The sequence below is a fragment of the Pistacia vera genome, unplaced genomic scaffold (genome assembly GCF_008641045.1).
Source record: "Pistacia vera cultivar Batoury unplaced genomic scaffold, PisVer_v2 Contig521, whole genome shotgun sequence".
NCBI classification, from domain to species: domain Eukaryota; kingdom Viridiplantae; phylum Streptophyta; class Magnoliopsida; order Sapindales; family Anacardiaceae; genus Pistacia; species Pistacia vera.
Genome location: NW_022196359.1, coordinates 1157217 through 1176591, shown reverse-complemented (window position 1 = coordinate 1176591; position 19375 = coordinate 1157217). Strand labels below are relative to the sequence as shown.

The window sequence follows — 19375 nt, the reverse complement described above, 5'->3', positions numbered from 1 at the left end:
CCACCTTGAAGATCTCCTCGGAGATCGCAGCTAGGCCATCGGCAGGATGCCGGGACGACCTGGTGGCGTCGAGGAACACCTCTGCTCGGACGTCGAACTGCCTTTTTATCCGATTGAACTCCTCTCGGGTGAGAATCGAGAAGACATCGAGGGATACGTTCGCGGGGACATCCCGCGAAGACGAACCAGCTCCTTCCTCAGGTCGAGACGTTGAGGGTTCCATTCCAAAAGTCTGCAACATCGACAGACAAGGTCATTTTAGCCATCGTACGTCGCCTAGCACGGCGGCGTGGAACAGTCCCTAAACCCTAACAGTAGCTCGAGCCGCCATTCACGACTCGAACCTGATTCCGGCGTCGCGTCTCTGATGAAACATCAGAAGACCCAACGCCGTTGCACCCCCAAATAAAAAAAAATAAAAAAAATAAAAAAAAAAAAAGAGAAAAAGAGAAAAAGGATCCTACCTTTTAAGGCGCGCGACCGAGGACGGTTCTTGTTTCAGATATCGTAAAAGAAAAAAGTTNTTCGGGAAGAACTCCAAATGAGACGAGCCTGTCCGGGTCGGTGAGCAAGTCCTCGCTAGTCGTCTTGTTAACTGCAAAGTAATGCAGGTCGTTAGAACAAAGGAGGCTTACAGCCAATAAACCTAGCGAAGAAAGACCTACTTGGGTTTTGAAAGTGGCAATGGCCGTCATAGCAGAAAAAGAAGAACTTCATCTCGTAGGCCCCCGCGTTGCTGGGATAGCTATGTATCCCTGCGGCGATGGTAGGTCACCGGGACAAGTAGTAAGAATCCTTGTCCTTACTTTTCTTGAGAAAGTATGCGACGTCGAGCTCCGCTGCCGTTAGCTCGCCCAAACCACACTCGCGGCACGCGATGTACATCGCGACTGCGATGACATATTTGTTTGGCGTCAGCTGCATTGGCGCAATCCCGAAGTGGTCCAGGATCGACCTAACAAAAGGGTGGAAAGGAATCGTCCCCCCACCCTTGAAGATCTCCTCAGAGATCGCAGCTAGGCCATCGGCAGGATGTCGCGATGACCTGGTGGCGTCGAGGAACACCTCTGCTCGGACGTCGAACTGCCTTTTTATCCGATCGAACTCCTCTCAGGTGAGAACCGAGAAGACATCGAGGGATGCGTTCGCGGGGACATCTCGCGAAGACGAACTAGCTCCTTCCTCAGGTCGAGATGTTGAGGGTTCCATTCCAAAAGTCTGCAACATCGACAGACAAGGTCATTTTAGCCATCGCACGTCGCCTAGCACCGCGGCGTGGAACAGTCCCTAAACCCTAACAGTAGCTCGAGCCCCATTCACGACTCGAACCTGATTCCGGCGTCGCGTCTCTGATGAAACATCAGAAGACCCAACGCCGTCGCACCCCCAAAAAAAAAAAAAAAGAGAAAAAGGATCCTACCTTTTGAGGCGCGCGACCAAGGACGGTTCCTGTTTCAGATATCGGAAAAACGCCGATCGTAAAAGAAAAAAGTCGCCGTTTCGCAAAAGTCTCTCACTCGAGGTAAAAAAAAAAAAAGAGGTTTTGGAGGCACCATCTGAAAAAGTTCAGCTTTTATATGGATTACGAAACGACGGTTACCACCCATCGGAACCGAAACGACGCGCTTCTCTCTCTCCGCATTAAATGCGCCCCACGCCACATTCAATGTTGTGGTGAAGGTTGTCGTTTCGGATATATTGCACAATTAATGCTCTGTCAAAGCAACTCTGGGTTAGCACACAATGCATTTAATGCGCCTGACACACGCCTGACACGCGCAGAACGCCTGTCAACGCAGAGACAACCTCATTTAGTTCATCTCTAAAGCAGTAAGGGGTGCCGGATGAGGCTAGCTCGCTTAAGCGATGATTGTCAGGTCGTTCGGGCGAAGTTTGCGTGAAGATGTGTTCGCAAAAGGCCTTGACCGGAGCTCCTTCCATTCAGGTCGGAATTATCCAAATCTCCAATTGCGGAATGATTTAGTTTCCAAGGTTCAATCCTCAAACCTTAGAAACTAGGGGACTTCTGTTACCGCTAGAAAATAAAGGGCTGACGTAGGAAATCACGTGATGGGGGGGTGACCTGCTCCTGTCAGAACGGTAAACCCACATCAGGCCTGCCAATAGCTATAGAGCTCCCACGTGTCCTTTTCTCTGCTCCAAATCGCGTAAAATCAGTTTGGAAGGTGGGAAATGTGACATAAAACCGGATTTACTCCTGACAATCACACTAACCCATGGATTTACTGATGATTACTTGCATTCACCTCACTATAAAAAGAGGAAGACCCCTTTATTAAAAGGATTCAGCTATTTTACACCTGAGATCAGCTCTCTCTCTCTCTGTGTTAACTTTGTATTTACTTTTCTTACCAATCATTGGTAAGTCAGTCCGCTTTTGCGACCTGACCCACTTTATTAATACAAATCAGTGGACGTAGGACTTGCTACCTTAGCATCCGAACCACTTTAAAAGGCTCTCATTGCATTTATTTCACTTTTTACTCACAATCACGTGTGTCTTTTGATCAATCAACGTTGCGCACGTGTCAATTAGTTGGTGTCCAAAATCATGCATCAACAAGTATCAACAGAAATCCAACTCTGTATTCATTATTTGATTTTGTTTGGTGCAAAAATATTCAAAGTTCACAAATTTAAATGGCACACTGCTCATATTAGAGAAACAAATATTAATTCTACCTAGGACAATTTTACACTTATAATATAATCTCACAAACTTTCTTTTATAACTTCGATATAATATTTTGTAATTGGTTTCTATGAATTTTCCTATCTAACCAATTACGTATTAAACAATTATGAATTATCATGCCAAAGTTATGAAAAATAGTTTATAAGATTGATTCTACATCAATAAGCATAGAATCCTCACGGTGATCAATTCTAAAATATACTAACGGTGCGGCAACTTAAAACAAACAATATAGAAAATATTAGAATAATTAGAATTTAAGGTCACTCAACCAAAGAAGCACCAGTGGTCTAGTGGTAGAATAGTACCCTGCCACGGTACAGACCCGGGTTCGATTCCCGGCTGGTGCAAAGGTTTTTTATATATTTTTTTTCGTATAACCATTCATTTTCTGGGTTTGGATATAACTGTTTAGTTCAGTTGTACACTTGTACTTGTTTTAGATTTTTATCATTTTCAGAGTTCGGATATTTTCGGTTTGGAGTTGTGCTTGTTCAAACTGGGTTTGGATATCATTAGTTCAGTTGTACACTTGTTCAAACAAGAGAAGAAAGTTTCAACTTAGAAGATGGCAGAAGAGAAGATAAAAATCCGAGTTCCGAGAGTGAAACTGGGCAACCAAGGGCTTGAGGTATACCTGATTGCCTAAAGTTTTCTCCTTTTAATGATATATTTAATTTTAGATGATGAGGCTCTTTTTTCTTTTGGTTTTATAATCAACCATTTTGTATGAGTTCTGATATGGGGATTTGTGGGGAAATGAGCTCCAGTCTCTTTTCCCATGTATTATATATCAGTTGATCACACTGTCAATATTATTTCTTTATATTATGGTCAAAATCACTTTTTCTTTTTTTATTCATATCTGGAAACTGATCTTATGTCGTTGGTGATAAGTGATAACTTTGTTTCTTAAACCCCATTTTTCCCAAGTGATAACATTAAAGGGCAATGAGATTAAAACAAAATTTAGCCATTCCATTTCCTATCAGCATGTAAATGGTAATTTAAGGCTTACATTTTTTATTTTAGTTTTTAGTTTTCTTTTACCCTAATTGTCTATTTATTATCTAAATTTGTTTGCTTTATAGGTGTCCAAGTTAGGTTATGGATGTATGACCCTGAGTGGAGGCTATAATTCTCCCCTCTCGGAAGAGGAAGGCATTGCAGTAATAAAGGATGTTTTCAATAAGGGTATCACCTTCCTTGATACGGCTGATGTATATGGACAGGGAGCTAATGAAGTTCTTGTGGGAAAGGTTCATCTGTTTCTCTCCTTGTCAATGTATGAAGTTGGTTGAGTATAACTGTAAAATCTTGGGAAAAAACTTTGTTTTTGGGATCATGCTGTAATACCTGCCGGTTAATTATTGAACGGATATTTTGGTAGCAAGTGATGATATTTTATTTGTAGAAGTATGCATAATAGTTTCCATATATAACCAAAACCTAGCTACCTATAACCAAAATATCAGTCCAACAATATAATTGGATCTAAGACTACTCTTTGTTCAGCTGCTTTCTATATGCTTCACTGTCGTTAAGAAACTGATATATAGCTATCTCTGCACATCATTGGGGATACTATAGGATGGAATTTTTTGTTAAAATACTTGGATGTTAACTTGAAGAAGGTTCAATTTTCAGGCCTTGAAGCAGTTGCCTAGAGAAAAAATTCAGCTTGCCACAAAGTTTGGCATTTTAGGACTTGGATCTACTGATGTGAAGGTGAAAGGTACACCGGAATATGTACGCTCAGCTTGCGAGGGTAGCTTGCAGCGCCTTGGTGTGGAATACATTGATCTGTATTATCAGCATAGAATAGACACATCAATTCCTATAGAGGAAACAGTTAGTGATTGTCTCCCTCTTTGAGCTATACCTCTAAATTTATGAAATTTTATCATCAATTACGATATGGATATATCTTTGTAAATTTATTGCTAGATGTTGATGATTGACGGTACTTCAGTTTCCTTGAATTCTAGATTGGTGAACTTAAGAAGCTGGTTGAAGAGGGAAAAGTCAAGTACATTGGATTATCTGAGGCCAGCCCAGACACAATTAGGAGGGCACATGCTGTTCATCCCATCACTGCTGTACAATTGGAATGGTCCCTTTGGTCTCGTGATATTGAGGAAGAAATAGTACCACTTTGCAGGTCAGTTCAAATTGCAGCAAAAACTAATCACAGTTGTGCCTCTTCTTCCAGATACCTTTGAAGAGTGTATGATGACACAAATATTCATTGCCCATCTAGAAGTTTGCATGTTTGTATCTAATGTTCTAATGCCTGCAAATTTGTGTTTTCTAACTTTTTTTACTCTAGTGGATTTCCTGTGGAAAGATGTCTTCTTTGTATTAACTTGCTGCATAAAAAGATTAATTTGGTTGTTGATCTGTCTTCGATGCGGTTGCAAATCATATGTAGTCCAATACGTTTTTCAGAAATATGAGGCTTCTGAGTTCATGCATTTAATCATGCAGGGAGCTTGGCATTGGAATAGTTCCATACAGTCCTCTAGGTCGTGGGTTTTTTGGTGGCAAAGGATCTCTGGAAAGTTTGCCTGCAGTTAGCTCATTGGTATGTTTTTCATCAATATTTATCCCAGTAATTTTGTTTCATTGGATAATGGTTGTGTGAAAGTTTCAGGAAGCAACACTACTGTTTCATTTTTATTCAGTTTAAATGCTCTATATATCCTAGAAGTTGTTGAAATTCTGCAAGAAGTTTCAATTATCTTCGAATCAATAAATGCATCATTACTCCTGAAAATTATTTCCTTTCTCTTAGCAATGAAATCCTATAGTACAATGGTTTTTCATTGCAACAAAATGATCAATTTTGACCATAAGTTGTTGGAAACTTTTTTTTAATAAATAATTCATTGTTTAAATTATGAACCTAAATATTTACCAATTTAAACACTTTCTCCTTTATGCCTAAGAAATTTATTTCACTGTAATTACAATTAGTTTTTTTGTTTTGTTAGAACACACATCCTCGGTTCAAGGCAGAGAACTTGGACAAGAACAAGAAAATTTATGCTTCCATAGAAAATCTTGCTAAAAAGCACAATTGTACTCCTTCTCAACTAGCTCTGGCATGGGTTCTGGGACAAGGGGATGATGTTGTACCTATTCCTGGTGAGTAGCTTTTTTTTTTTTTAATTATCATATGTTGTCATATAGTTGATACAAGAAAAGTAGAAACCATAGTAAATATGCTGTCAAGGTTCTTTTACCATGTAATCATACCAATCCATAGTATAATCCTCCAATTGAAATGAAGAAAATGTGAAGGAAAAATGTCCAGCTCTGTACTGTTACTCAATTTCAAACATTGTTTATAATTTGAAAATATTGCCGCAAATTTTTAGCAATACAGGAAGTCCAGATGGAGGCTGTGGTTGTGTTTCCTTGAAGAAAACACTGGCTTTATGTTTAGCCAAAGGAAAGATCCATATAGAGGTGCTCATACACCCACAGGCCAGTAACAAGACATCTCTTGAAACAACCTTTTATCTCTTTGAAGCACTTCTGAGGACATGGGAGAGGACCATATGTAAACTTCATTTAAATTGACTAATTTACCTTCGCATAGGAGAGCTCATTATTCTGAAACATTGACTCCATACTTAATTACCCAAATAACTTCAATTTTGTCAAATGGTTCATTCAACAGCTCAGTAATTTCCAATGTCACTAATCATTGGGAAGACCTCTTATTTTTGGGCTCCTGAATATCCTTTAGATAATGAGATAGCTGGATTGTTGCTTTATTGGTTTTTAATATCTATTGATTAGATGTGGAAGGATAAACTTAGGCAAAACTCTTACATCCTTTAGAAGTTAGAAACTTTCTTGCTTGTACCTTTGAAGGTGTTACAAGATACCGTGAAATGAATTTGGTTTTGCCTTCCATATTCAGATGTGAACATTATTTTAATGTAATTGCTGAGTATGATGCTGTGCTTAATGGGAAAATGCTTGTCTTTTGCTGGTTCCGCTATCCTGTTAGTTAGTCATCAGACCTGTAACTTCTAGAGACCACATTCACATAAAAAGAACAAAAAAGGTTTCTAGTAGACCATGACTTGGAAAGTTGTGTTTTTTTTCTAAGTTTCAAATAGGGGGTGCTGAATCCTAGTTATCCTGAATTTATTATTGTGAGGGGAAACTTCTACCAAACTATAAGTTTATGCTTTATTCAAGTTCATGAAATCTCCAACTATTTATTTATTTATTTTTGTGTGTGATAGCAAAAATTTCCTACTAAACTTGCTATTAGTAAAACCACCTCGTGTCACTTTAGTTTCTAGAAAAGACAAACACTGATCATGCAATCTCATGCTACTCTAAGTTCCTTGTGTTTTGGAGTTTGTCAGCCTTTGATATGATTTATTTATGTCTCTGATTGTCTTCTTTATAAGCTGTTCACTAATCAAGAGAATACCATCTGAATATTTTTACGGTTGATTTGCTTTTGAGTTTCAGGGACAACTAAGATTAAGAATCTGGATAACAATATTGGCTCTTTGCTGGTGAAACTTACAAAAGAGAATCTGAAAGAAATTTCAGATGCTATACCCATAGCAGAGGTAGCAGGTGACAGAGCTTATGACAGCATGAGAAATGTAACTTGGAAATTCGCAAACACACCTCCTAGAGCAAGCAAGGTCTGAACCAAAAATACTTATAACGCTACCTTACTTTTGGATGAAAAATTTGATTAAGAAAAGGCAAATAAATGCCAAAAATATGTACATAGTTACTTGGTACCTCGCTTTGTGAAATGTTTTCATCATATATTTCTCGGTTGTGGCTTTAAATATATGATGAAAACCCCCCAGTTTATCCTCATACCAAAATGCACTGAAGCCTGATTGTAAAGAAGAATATGAAGTTTGATAGATTACATCCTGAATAGAGCAAAACGTTGTGATAAAAGCATCTCAATTTTTTCTCTTTGAAAATAAGTTCCCAAATTTTGGGTGCAACTTTTGTTCTGGCTTGGGTTGATCAAGTAGTACTTCATAGGCTGATAGTTACAAGTTTTATCAGCAATACCTCTATTGTCTTGCAGAAGGCTAAGCATTAGTCTCAAGCTTACTTGATCTTTTATTCAGAAACTGAAAGCAAACGGCCTGTAGTTTTCCATTGAGGAAAGTTGGCTCCAGACACCATTGCATGATCCTTTCATAAATTGACAATGTCACCATCACCATGCCTGCGAGTCCTCTGCCAAAAGCATCGCCGGTAACAACCCTTCACCTTCTACATGACAGGCCTGGTGCTGTCATGAATGGTCCAGGACATAGTGGATCAATCCCCATGGTGTGTCCCATGCCAACTCATAAATGGTCCAGGACATAGTGGATCAATCGCCATGGTGTGTTCCATGCCAACTCTGATGAGTCAAGGGCCATTCATTGTAAATGATGGTGTTTACTTCCCTCCCTCCTGTAATTCAAGCCATTGAAAAGCTGACCAAAACTCCTCTTCCTTGAGACAGACACATGGGTTCCATTTCTTGCTCATTTATCAGACAGAAGAGACAAATGCACAGTGCCAAAATAACCATATGAATTGGAAACGGGTGAGCATAATTAAAACTAAACCAAACCAGTCCCTATGAGCAAAACTATTTCAAGAAAATTCACTATCCGAGTTCGATTTCCAGATTTCAGCACCACTCCAAACACAAAAGAAAGAACGGTTATTTGATACAATCGTTGCGTCTTTTAAAAATCAGCTGTTTTGGGCGGTTGTATGGCCCTTTGATACGTAATAAATCACTAGCTAATCAAAGTTATCCGACCAGTTTATGCGTAATTCAACTAATCTCCAGGGTTCTGAAACTTTCAGGTTTTTTTTAATCACTGGGGGTATCCGGGTCAACTTATATACACCTCAACTAATCTCTGAGACCCTAAAACTGTCGGTCAGATAAGAGTCTCAGTGGTCATCCCTCTTAATGTTTGGGGGGATCGAACTCAATAACTCATAGAACCTTATTTTACTCTTTTATCGTCGGGTCATCTAGTGGTTGTTATCAACAAAGTTTTTTTCTTGTTCGTTTTAGACTAATCCTAATCTTATCTCGTTTAAGCTTTTATATAATATCAAAAGACCAAAAAATTCTTGCTCCTTTTGATTTGAGATAACTACAGTTAAAATTCGGGGTGTCAGTATTAGTTTCAGAAACAAGTGGGTCGCCAAGTAATCATTTAGAACCTTAGTGGTGTGAATGAATTTTCTCTGATTCTCAACCAACGTACTGAATACACAACTACCACCAAAAGGAACCTTTCTCACACCTACCACCTTCACCTTCCCCACTCCATCAAACTCACCAACTAACAAACCATCTCATTGCTTCAGCTCAAACTTGTCATCAAGCTCCAAAGCAATCAACCGAAACAGAAGAAAGCTAGCCGCAACTTAGAAGATGGCAGAAGACAAGAACAAAGTCCAAGTTCCAAGAGTCAAACTGGGAACCCAAGGACTTGAGGTAAATGAATTCTCCTATCACTTCTTTCAACAACCATTTTACTTGTGGATGTATTTGAATACTCGCAAGAATGTATATTTCTTTAGTTAATGCTTCTGTGAATCCGAGTTCGTTTCAGTTAATGGGCAAAGATTACAAAATTTTCCCTTCAGTCAATTTGCAAAGATTGTAGAATTTTCCCTCTCTTTTTTTATTCTTGGTGATCAAACATTTTGGATTGAGTTTTGATGTAGGGTTTTATAGAGAAATGAGCTCCTATTCCTCATATGTTTAACATATCCCATCGACAATCTTATTTCTTGACAGTAAACTTCAAATGACATTATTTATTGATATCTGCTAGTTGATTTTAAGTGGCATCATTCGAAGTGATGCGATTTAAAATGCTATGTAATTAGAACAAAGTTTAGCTATTTTAGATATTTCAATGCCCATTTGATGTCAAAATGTACATGGCTTGTTTGTCTTACTATAGGTCTCAAAGTTAGGCTTTGGGTGTATGGGCCTGACCGGCATGTATAATGCTCCGCTCTCCGAAGAGGATGGCATTTCAATAATTACAGACGCCTTCAGTGAGGGGATCACCTTCTTTGATACTGCTGATGTATACGGAGCCCATTCTAATGAAGTTATGGTTGGCAAGGTTAGTTTTTTTATTGTGAATTTATTGAGGTTGTCATTTATAATAGCTTCAAATTTTCACATATTTTTGCTTCTACTGGTTAATATATAAAAAAGGTAGAATCTCAGAGAATTACCTTTGTTGTGGTGCTTTACATATGTTTTACTCGAAGGATTGAGGATACTCTAAGATGAAATTCTTTGTTAACTTTTTGGAAGTTAGTGAAAAATGTTCAACTTTCAGGCCTTGAAGCAACTGCCAAGAGAGAAAATTCAGCTAGCCACAAAGTGCGGCATTGCAGGAATGACACCTACAGGTATGATTGTGAAAGGCACCCCCGAGTATGTGCGTTCATGTTGTGAGGCTAGTTTGAAGCGCCTTGGTGTGGAATACATTGATCTGTATTATCAACACAGAATAGACACAACAATTCCTATAGAGGAAACTGTGAGTGATATTTGTCATCTTCTTTCAGCTATACCTCATCAATCTTTTGAAATTTTGTCATCAATTACAATATTGAAATACTTTGAAGACTCATTATTCCATTTCAATGATGGTGGGAACTAATTGGTAGAATATGTTACAAACTGCTTTTCTTTTTCCTTGATTGTAGATTGGTGAGCTTAAGAAGCTGGTGGAAGAGGGAAAAATCAAGTACATTGGCTTATCTGAGGCCAGCCCAGACACAATTAGAAGGGCCCATGCAGTTCATCCCATCACAGCTTTACAAATGGAATATTCACTTTGGACTCGTGATATTGAGGAAGAGATAATACCACTTTGCAGGTTTGTTTAAATTGCTTTGCAACCATCCTACTTAGTATCTCTTCTTCCAGAAACCTAAGAAGAGTGTGTCGTAACATATTGATCTATTCCCATTTAGAACCTTATGTTTTTGTATCTAATTTTTGGGAACATAAGAATTTCCTAAATCTTTTACTCGAGTAAATATGCTGTGGAAAGTTTTCTTCTTTATATTAATTTTCTATGGAAAAAGTTTAGTTTGGTGGTTGATGAGTCTTCAGTAGGGCCTGCTGTAAATCCTGTATATTCAAATATGTTGTTTAGAAATATGAGGCTCAAGTTTAGATGCGTTTAAGCATGCAGGGAGCTTGGCATCGGAATTGTCCCATACAGTCCTCTTGGTCGTGGGTTTTTTGGCGGCAGAGCTGCTGTGGAAAGCTTACCTGCAAATAGCTTATTGGTATGTTTTTCATCAATATTCATCCCGTGGGTTTGTGTCATAGGAAAATGGCTGCATGAAAATTCTCAGGAAACAACTCTACTTCAGCTTCATTTATATTAAATGTTCTGCATATTCTAAAAGAAAGTTATTAAAGTCTTTCCAAGGAGTTGCTATTAGCTTCAAAAGTGTCATTACTCCTGAAATTTAATTCTTTTCTCCTCAGAAATAAAGTTCCGTATAATGGTTAAAGAGTTTTCAGTGAAACCAAAAGAACCTGTTTGACAATATTTAGAACCATTTTCAGAATTATTAGCAAATCAAAAGTTCTCCCTTTCTGCTCAGAAAATTATGTGACTTAATGACAATTAGTTGTTTGCTTTTTAAGGCCTCACATCCTCGTTACAAGGGAGAGAACTTGGAAAAGAACAAGAACATTTATACTCGTATAGCAAACCTTTCTGTAAAGCATAACTGCACTCCTGCTCAACTAGCTCTGGCATGGGTCTTGGAACAAGGGGATGATGTTGTACCTATTCCTGGTGAGTAGCTTTCTTTTTCTAATTAGTAGATGTGGACAGTGAATATAGGAGAACCACAGTAAAATATATTGTCAAGGTTCTATTACAATACAATGTTGCCAATGCAGTGTAGATTTTTGAAGCCACTAATTGAAAACATGTTCAGAAAAAATTGGTCCAGGTTTTCACCGTTATTCATTTTAAAACTAATATTTATAATTCATTAAAATGCTGCTGCAATTGAAAGTCCATATGGAGTTTATGGTTGTGGTCCATTGAAGAATTCATTGGCCATATGTTTAGCCGAAGGAAAGATCCATTGAAAGCTGGACATACACTCACATGCCAACTACAGGACATCTCATCTAACAAACCTTCTTTTCTCTCTTTGAAGTGTTCTTCAGACATAGGACCATATGTAAATTTCATTGAATCTGACAAAATTAGCTCGGTTTAGGGAAGTTCATTATGCCAAACCCAGTAACTCCATAATTGTCAAATAACTTAAATTTTGTACAACTGGATATGATGGTACAGGCAACAGGTCTGTGATTTTCAATGTCAATTATCATTGGAGAGAACTCTTTTTTTGGACTTCTGATTAGCCTTTTGATAATGAGATTGTTGGATTATTGCTTAACTGGGTTGTAATATCAATTGATCAAATGTAGACGGGTAACTTGGTATAAAACTTGCCCATCCTTTTGAAGAAGTTATAAACTTTCTTTCATGCTTGTACCTTTAATCTTTGAAGGGTGTACAAAACACAATAAGATGAATATAGTTTTGCCTTCCATGTTCAGAATGTGGAAATTGTTTTACTATAATTGCTGTGTGATACTATGCTTGATGGGCAAATACTTGTTTCTGGTCCCCCGTTTCATGTTAATTAACTGTCAGGAACTTAAAAACTTATGGCAGACCACATACTTTGAAAGCTGAGTTGTTCTAGTTAGTGCTGACTCCTCATCTTCCTGAATTTAGTATTGAAATAATAAAAACTTACTAGTTTATAAGTTTATGCTTGATTTCAGGTTCACAAAATCTGTACTTTTTTTCTTATTTTCATTTATTTATTTGTGTGTTTGATAGCATAAATTTCCTAAAAGATAAAACTGATCATGGGATACCATGTTATTCAACGTGTCTTTCGATTTAGGGGTTTGTCAGCCTTTGATACAATTTAGTTTTGTCTTAAATTGTCTTTATTATATGTTGTTTATCTGACCAAGAGAATACTATCTGAATATTTTTACTGCTGATTTGCTTTTTAAATTAAATTTTAGGGACAACTAAGATTAAGAACCTGGAAAATAACATTGGCTCTCTGCTGGTGAAACTTACGAAAGAGGATCTGAAAGAAATTTCAGATGCTGTACCCATAGACGAGGTAGCGGGTGACAGAACTTATGAAAGCATGAAGAATGCATCATGGATATTTGCAAACACACCTCCAAATGCAAGCAAGGTCTGAACTTAAAACGTTTATGGATGCTACTTATCTTTCTTTCGGATGCAATATTTCATGAATAAGAGGGAAAAAAAATCCAAATTATATGTACCTAGTCACTTAGTATCATGTTTTATTAATGTTTTGGACAACTATTCTCGATGTGATCACTTTCAATGAGGAATGAAAAACCTCCAATCATCTTGAGGCTAAAATTCAGAGAAGCTTAATTTATATTGCAGAAGACTAAGCATCTATCTCAAGCTAACTTTTTCTTTTATTCACAATCTGAAAGCAAATAGTCTATACTTTTCCACAAAAGAGGACTTCTGGCTCTAGGCACAAGATAGCTTGATCCTTGCTCAACTTGGCAATCTCTTCCTCTGGCAACGTCACCGTCACTGTTCGTGCACGTCCTTCTGCCGAAGGCATCACTAGTATCAACCCTTCACCTTCCACATTCCCCACATGACAGGATACATGGACAGGCCTGGCACTGTCAAAGATTGCCGAGTACATCACAGATTGATCCCCGACAATCATGTGTTCCATGCTAACACAGGTGAGTTCAGGGCCATACATTGTAAATGGTGGTGCATACTTCCCTCCCTCCTTCTGTGATTCAAGCCAATGTAAAGCCGACCAAAATTCTTCTTCTTTAAGCCCCGACACATGGCAATGCACCAACTCTGCCATGCGTCCTAAGTCGCCACATTCTATTTCTTCCGCGTTTATGGACAGAAGTGAAAAATATAAAGCATTGCCAAAATATCCATAAGGAAGTGGCTCTTGCAATAGCCTTCTAAAGTCTACACAGACAGACAGGGAGTGTGTACGATCATTTTTAGAACCCTTTAAGTGCAGAATCCGCGTCGAAAACAATGCTGCTAGCAGATCAAATGGGTTGGCATGAGGGCATTTGTCATGGATTCTTGATATGCACTGCTTGATGATGGAATCAGAAAACTTGAAAGTGGCTGTGGCCATTTTCACTGGTGGGGTATGTGCCTGTGATTTTGCAGCCAAGTAATTGGTTGATTTGGTTTCAATGTTTGTAGACGGAGGTTGAGGTGTAGGTGGGTGGAAGGACGGCAGGTAGGCAATGGGTTGACGGCGGTTGGCCTCGGACCATGCTTTGAGGAGTAGAGCAAGGCTGGTTGAGTCTGCATGCATGTGGGTGCAGCTAACTCCAATGGCTAAACCTCCTCCTTCAAAATCATTAATCTGCAAATTGATTTTACAATAATAATAAGAAAAATATTACGTTTATAACTCAATCTCACAACCTTCTCTTATAAGTCTAATGTGGTAGCAAATTGGCAATGTTACGTGAACTCTTACCACACCCAAGGTACTACTAGAAACAGACAATTGTCATAAGAAACAATTATTCCTTATTAAAGAACGATTATTCCTTCCATGAGAAACGGTCATTCCTTCGTAAGGAAGGAATGACCCTTTTTTTTTGTTTAGTCAAAATTATTTTAGTGTTTGGTGTGATGAAGGCTGACGTGACATTGTCAACTCAACTGTCACGTCGGGATTATATGAAAAATTTATAAGAATAAGTTTTAAACGTAACATTACTCTCATAATAATTGATATAACACATAATGAATGGATGACTTTATTCTTATTGTAAACAAGAATCTTAGTATCCGCTTGAGAGTTTCATGGTAGTTACTATAAGGGTAAACCACCGTAACGGTTTTGAGGGGTTTTTAATTGCGGTTTTTAAAACACCCAACCTGTGCTTAGGAGTTTATTTTCAAGCGGTTTTGATAGTTTTTTTAAATGATAAATTTACATATATGCCCATAAAATTTACACCAACTTCAATCAATACTTGGGAATTTTGTTTTTTCAATTACAAGGTAAAGGTTTTTTATTTGTTTTCTACTTATTAGTATTTTATAACTTCAAATGTAATAAAGTCTCCTTATTCTTCTTCGCCGTTCTTTACAGCATTTAGAATGATTGAAAAATTATAGTTTTACATCTTCAAGAAAGCATCTATAAATGAGATTTTAATATTTTTTTTTTTTTTTATGTTTGTTTAAAATTATTTTATATTTAATATGATTGGAGACGCGAATGATATGGTTAATTTTTTTAATATAATTGGGATAGTTTTGTAGTTGGTAAGGTATTTGTGGAATAAAATTTTAAAACCAATCAAAACACTCTAATTTGGGATGTTTTATAAACTCCTCAAAAATACACTGCACTGGTTTTGGGGGGTTTTTGAGCCAATCAAAATCAGTGCATAAAAAATCTGATAAATAATGGTTTTATAACACTTCAAAACCAGTTTAATTAAAAACCGCTCCAAACCAGTGAAAAAATCCTCCTAAGCAAACCCTTATAAACTATTTGCAACAAAGAAAATCAAACCCGGTCCAACTAGAAATGCATTACCTGAACCCGGAAAGGGGACCACGTACTAGGAGACTCAGGCATGTCCTCCCACACCGTTAGATCTCTTTCTTCAGACCCATTAGCAGATCTCAGCCATTCATCAAGCGTGACACCAACTCTAGCCCTTAAAACCCGAACACCCGCATCATTACACTTAACCTCCCAATTACCGGCCCCATCTCGGGTCAATCGACCCGTAGCAAGCGGGTAGAGAGACAAAACCTCCGATAAAGACTCCCTCATGGGGTCCACGTCAAACGACCCAAGTGGGCTTTTCTCATAGTAGAAGATGAGATGGATCGTGTGGCGACCCATGGCGTGGCCCAATTGGGTTAACGGGAAAGTCTTGACCGCCCCGAACGGCCTGCTGGACACTGACGTTAAAATGGAGTGAACGTTGACCCGACTCCTTCCGTCCTCCATTTCTGACAGAGAGATAGAATTTAGAATAGAAGTAGAAGAAGATGGCGCGAATGAATTATATAGTGGTGAGGTGGTGGGTGGCAGCCGGGAATTAAAGAGGGTGCAGTGAAGTTTGTTGAGGTTCATTAATGGCGGGTTGGCTTTATGCACGCTACGCTGCATGTAGAAGATGAGATTACTTCAAAGTGGGGTCCTGTGGTGTTATTATATTAGAAGAGTCATATTTGTTGTACAAATTTCTTAAATGATTTGAAATTACAGATAAATTAAAAGAAATTATATCATTACCTATATTTTAATGAGTTAACGATTTTTTCACATCTAAATAATGATTTAACGGTACGATTCCACTAATAAATTTTTAAAATATCACTTTATTAGTTAAATTTATATTTTCGTGACGAATAAAAAGTAAATTTAATCGAGATTGTTAGGGTTATTGAAGAGAGGAGGCTGATGAGTTTTTTCGTAGTGAAAGGTTAAATTTTGGTGGTTGAGATTGATCGGAATTTGATTTGAAAGCAGTGACAAATTCAGAAATTTCACTCTATGGGGCAAAATATAAACCCAAAAAAAAAAAAAAAAAACAATCATAACTACACTTTTTTTTAATTACGATGAGCTTTAATAAAAAATTATAAAATACAAATAAATATCTTCAAAAAACACAATTTTTGTAAATATAAAACAATTTTTTTATAATTGTCCTTGACGAGTTTTCATATTCTAAAAACGTTGGATAATCATTTCATTGTCAATTGTATCAAATACATCTTTCTCAATATAGGTGACCAAGTAATCATTCATCCATTGATCTCCCATTCGATTGCATAATCGATTTTTCACAAAATTCATGGTCCAAATTGTTGGGGTTGTTGAAGAGAGGAGGCCGATGAGTCTTTTGATGGTGAAATGTTAGATTTTGGTAGTTGAAATTGATAAGAATTTGACTTAGGAGTAGTGACGGATTCAGGAATTTCACTATATGGGGGGAAAATATAAACCCAAAAAAAAAAAAAAAAATCAATCATAGCCACACTTTTTTTTTCATTATGATGAGCTTCAATAAAAAATTATAAAATACAAATAAATATCTTCAAAAAACACAATTTTTGTGAAAATAAAACAATTTTTCTACAATTGTCCTTGACGAGTTTTCATATTCTAAAAACGTTGGATAATCATCTCATTATCAATTGTATCAAATACGTCTTTCTCAATATAAGTGACCAAGTAATCATTCATCTATTGATCTCTCATTTAATTGCATAACCGACTTTTCATAAAATTCATTATAGAAAAAGCCCTTTCAACAGTCGCAGTCGCAACTGGTAAAATCAATGCAACTTTCACAAGCTTATACACCAACATATGCAAAATGCTTTTTTTTTTAACTGAACTAAATTCCTAGCAAAATCACTAATTCCTTGTAATTCAACAAATTCATCACAAAAACGTATGTCAATAACATAAATCTCAGCCTAGTTCTCAAGTACCATCAACTCAAGTGGAGAAAAATCAAATGGATAAAACTGACCAAACCCATTCTTCCCTCTCTTCTCTTTTTCCTTTTCCTTCGCTTCTGCTTCCTTTTTTCTTTATGGGTTTTTCTCTCTTCTTCTTCATTTTTGGCGAACAACCTAGTTTATATATAAAACAACTTATTTGAATTATGAAACTACCCCAATATTCTCTTATTCTCACCATGACCTCGTCACATTAGCTTTCTTATATAAAAATGCCCAGATTTCTCCCCTCAATTAAATGCAAACCCAACAGCTCTTATTCCTTTCATTTTCACTGCTAATAAAACTTTTAAAGCCTAACAGATCCCTTGAATAAAAGTAAAAATTACAAAAAACACGAAATATATATACATTAGGATTAAAAATAGGGTTTTACAAAAACAAAATCCAAACTTGCCATGGGGGTTGTTCTGTTCCCAAAATCTCATAATTATATAAGTGTAAAATTTAAATAAATATAAAATATGAACTTTTTTAAAAGTTGAGTGGGGACTGAAGTCACCACTAGTCATTAATAGAATCTGCCATTGCTTGGGAGGGACGATTGTATAAACCCTAATCGGTCGATTGTCGATGATTAGCGGGAGTAAGGTTTGAGGTGTTTTGGTGAATGATGATTGAGGAAGAGAATGTTGGTGGTGTAAGGTCGCAACAAATGCGGGTGTCAAAAACATAATATAAATTTGAGTAGTAAAATGATATTTTAAAAGTCTGTAAGTAAGAAAGTGTCATTAAACCATTATTTGGGTGGGGAAAAGTCATTTACTCATATTTTAATGGTGGCAAGTGAGAACTACCTCTTAGAAGTCGAGTGGTTCGATATGGATTGTTGGGTGTATTACTCAAGAGGTCCTAGATTCGAATCTCTCTTCCGTTGCTAATAGGGATAACCATCACTGAAACTCTTACCCGATCAATAGTTCTAAGGTCCAGCATGATTAATTGAGATACGCGGACACCTCCAAGCATAAAAAATGATATTAATAATAATGGCATGTAAGCATGCGGTCCGTGCGGAGTTATTCTAGTTGGTTTTTAAATTCAGGCGTTGATTTAGGTTATGTGTTCAGTGTTTGGCATAAAATAGTACTGATTCAATAAGTTCAGTGGAGCATAGAATGATAATGACTTAATGAGTGGTTACCTGTCTCTTTAAGCAGTGGAGCTTGTCTTGGATAATAGGAAGTTGATGGAAGGTGTCCCCATTTTCCATTTTTTCTCGCCGCCTTCCCATTCTTAAATAAGGTGGTAGTAAGTTGTAGGTTGCAGCTTACAATCATATGTGAATTTGGGTTCTTTGACTTTTCTCTCGGTCCACTTTACTTATGGGCTGCCTTTAATATGACTTATTGGGCTTCACTTCATTCTTTCACCTTGGGCCTCGGCCTTATAATTTTGTTTTCCACCAATAATAAACATTTTAAATGGTGTTAACAACTTTTTCTCACCCAAATAATAGTTTAATGACACTTTTTTACTCATATACATTTAAAATATCATTTTAATACCTATATTTATATTTTGATGATGAACAAAGAGTAAACAGACATTTAAAATATCACTTTAATACCTATATTTACATTTTGATGGTGAAAAGAGAACCAACTTGGTTCAATTTATTGAGGTTTTTGAAGAGAGGAGGCCGTTGAGTCTCTTGGTAATAGAAAGTTGGATTTTGATGATTGGAATTAATAGAAATTTGACTTGGAAAGAGTAGTTTTGCAAAGTCTAATCACTCGATTGTCAGCGATTAGCAGGGTCGGTAATAGTGGGGTTTTAGTACTTTTAGTGAATGATGATTGAGGAAGAGAATCGTGATGATTTGGGGTCACAATGATGCTAAAATCAGAAATGAAATATAAATTTAAGTAATTAAATAGTATTTTAAAAGTACATAGATGAAAAAGTGTTGTTAAATTATTATTTGGATAGGAAAAAGTGCGTTTACTCTTCTAAATAATATATAATTAATAAAGAATTTAATTATATCTTAAATTTT

The 19375-nt window shown here is 36.9% G+C and overlaps 3 protein-coding genes and 1 non-coding gene across 4 annotated transcripts; 3 read left to right on the top strand and 1 right to left on the bottom strand.

The window, feature by feature from the left end:
- The first annotated feature begins 2995 nt into the window (after positions 1–2995).
- TRNAG-GCC lies at positions 2996–3066 on the top strand. The gene has a single exon. It is a non-coding gene; the product is annotated as a tRNA-Gly (tRNA).
- A 165-nt stretch (positions 3067–3231) lies between these two features.
- LOC116106771 (probable aldo-keto reductase 1) lies at positions 3232–7725 on the top strand. Its single transcript, XM_031393097.1, has 7 exons — positions 3232–3347; positions 3808–3975; positions 4364–4567; positions 4705–4877; positions 5204–5300; positions 5710–5863; positions 7214–7725. The coding sequence occupies exons 1-7, from the start codon at positions 3285–3287 to the stop codon at positions 7399–7401; spliced, it is 1047 nt and encodes a 348-aa protein (XP_031248957.1). The 5' UTR covers positions 3232–3284; the 3' UTR covers positions 7402–7725.
- A 1298-nt stretch (positions 7726–9023) lies between these two features.
- LOC116106757 (probable aldo-keto reductase 1) lies at positions 9024–13228 on the top strand. Its single transcript, XM_031393082.1, has 7 exons — positions 9024–9230; positions 9706–9873; positions 10096–10299; positions 10469–10641; positions 10963–11059; positions 11427–11580; positions 12846–13228. Exons 1-7 carry the CDS (start codon positions 9168–9170, stop codon positions 13031–13033), a joined length of 1047 nt encoding a protein of 348 aa, XP_031248942.1. The 5' UTR covers positions 9024–9167; the 3' UTR covers positions 13034–13228.
- Positions 13229–13286: 58 nt separating this feature from the next.
- On the bottom strand, positions 13287–15992 carry LOC116106756 (hydroxycinnamoyltransferase 1-like). Its single transcript, XM_031393081.1, has 2 exons — positions 15428–15992; positions 13287–14233 (listed from the first exon to the last, which is right to left on the bottom strand). The coding sequence occupies exons 1-2, from the start codon at positions 15974–15976 to the stop codon at positions 13313–13315; spliced, it is 1470 nt and encodes a 489-aa protein (XP_031248941.1). The 5' UTR covers positions 15977–15992; the 3' UTR covers positions 13287–13312.
- Positions 15993–19375: the final 3383 nt, after the last annotated feature.

Excerpts from the sequence above, each read along its gene's own strand:
- LOC116106771 (XM_031393097.1), top strand. The coding sequence starts at position 3,285 with ATGGCAGAAGAGAAGATAAAAATCCGAGTTCCGAGAGTGAAACTGGGC. Across the intron at positions 3,976-4,363 it reads ATGAAGTTCTTGTGGGAAAG|GCCTTGAAGCAGTTGCCTAG; the intron begins GTTCATCTGTTT and ends TTCAATTTTCAG. Across the intron at positions 5,864-7,213 it reads TGATGTTGTACCTATTCCTG|GGACAACTAAGATTAAGAAT; the intron begins GTGAGTAGCTTT and ends TTTGAGTTTCAG.
- LOC116106757 (XM_031393082.1), top strand. The coding sequence starts at position 9,168 with ATGGCAGAAGACAAGAACAAAGTCCAAGTTCCAAGAGTCAAACTGGGA. Across the intron at positions 9,231-9,705 it reads TGGGAACCCAAGGACTTGAG|GTCTCAAAGTTAGGCTTTGG; the intron begins GTAAATGAATTC and ends GTCTTACTATAG. Across the intron at positions 11,581-12,845 it reads TGATGTTGTACCTATTCCTG|GGACAACTAAGATTAAGAAC; the intron begins GTGAGTAGCTTT and ends ATTAAATTTTAG.
- LOC116106756 (XM_031393081.1), bottom strand. The coding sequence starts at position 15,976 with ATGAACCTCAACAAACTTCACTGCACCCTCTTTAATTCCCGGCTGCCA. Across the intron at positions 14,234-15,427 it reads GGTCCCCTTTCCGGGTTCAG|ATTAATGATTTTGAAGGAGG; the intron begins GTAATGCATTTC and ends ATCAATTTGCAG.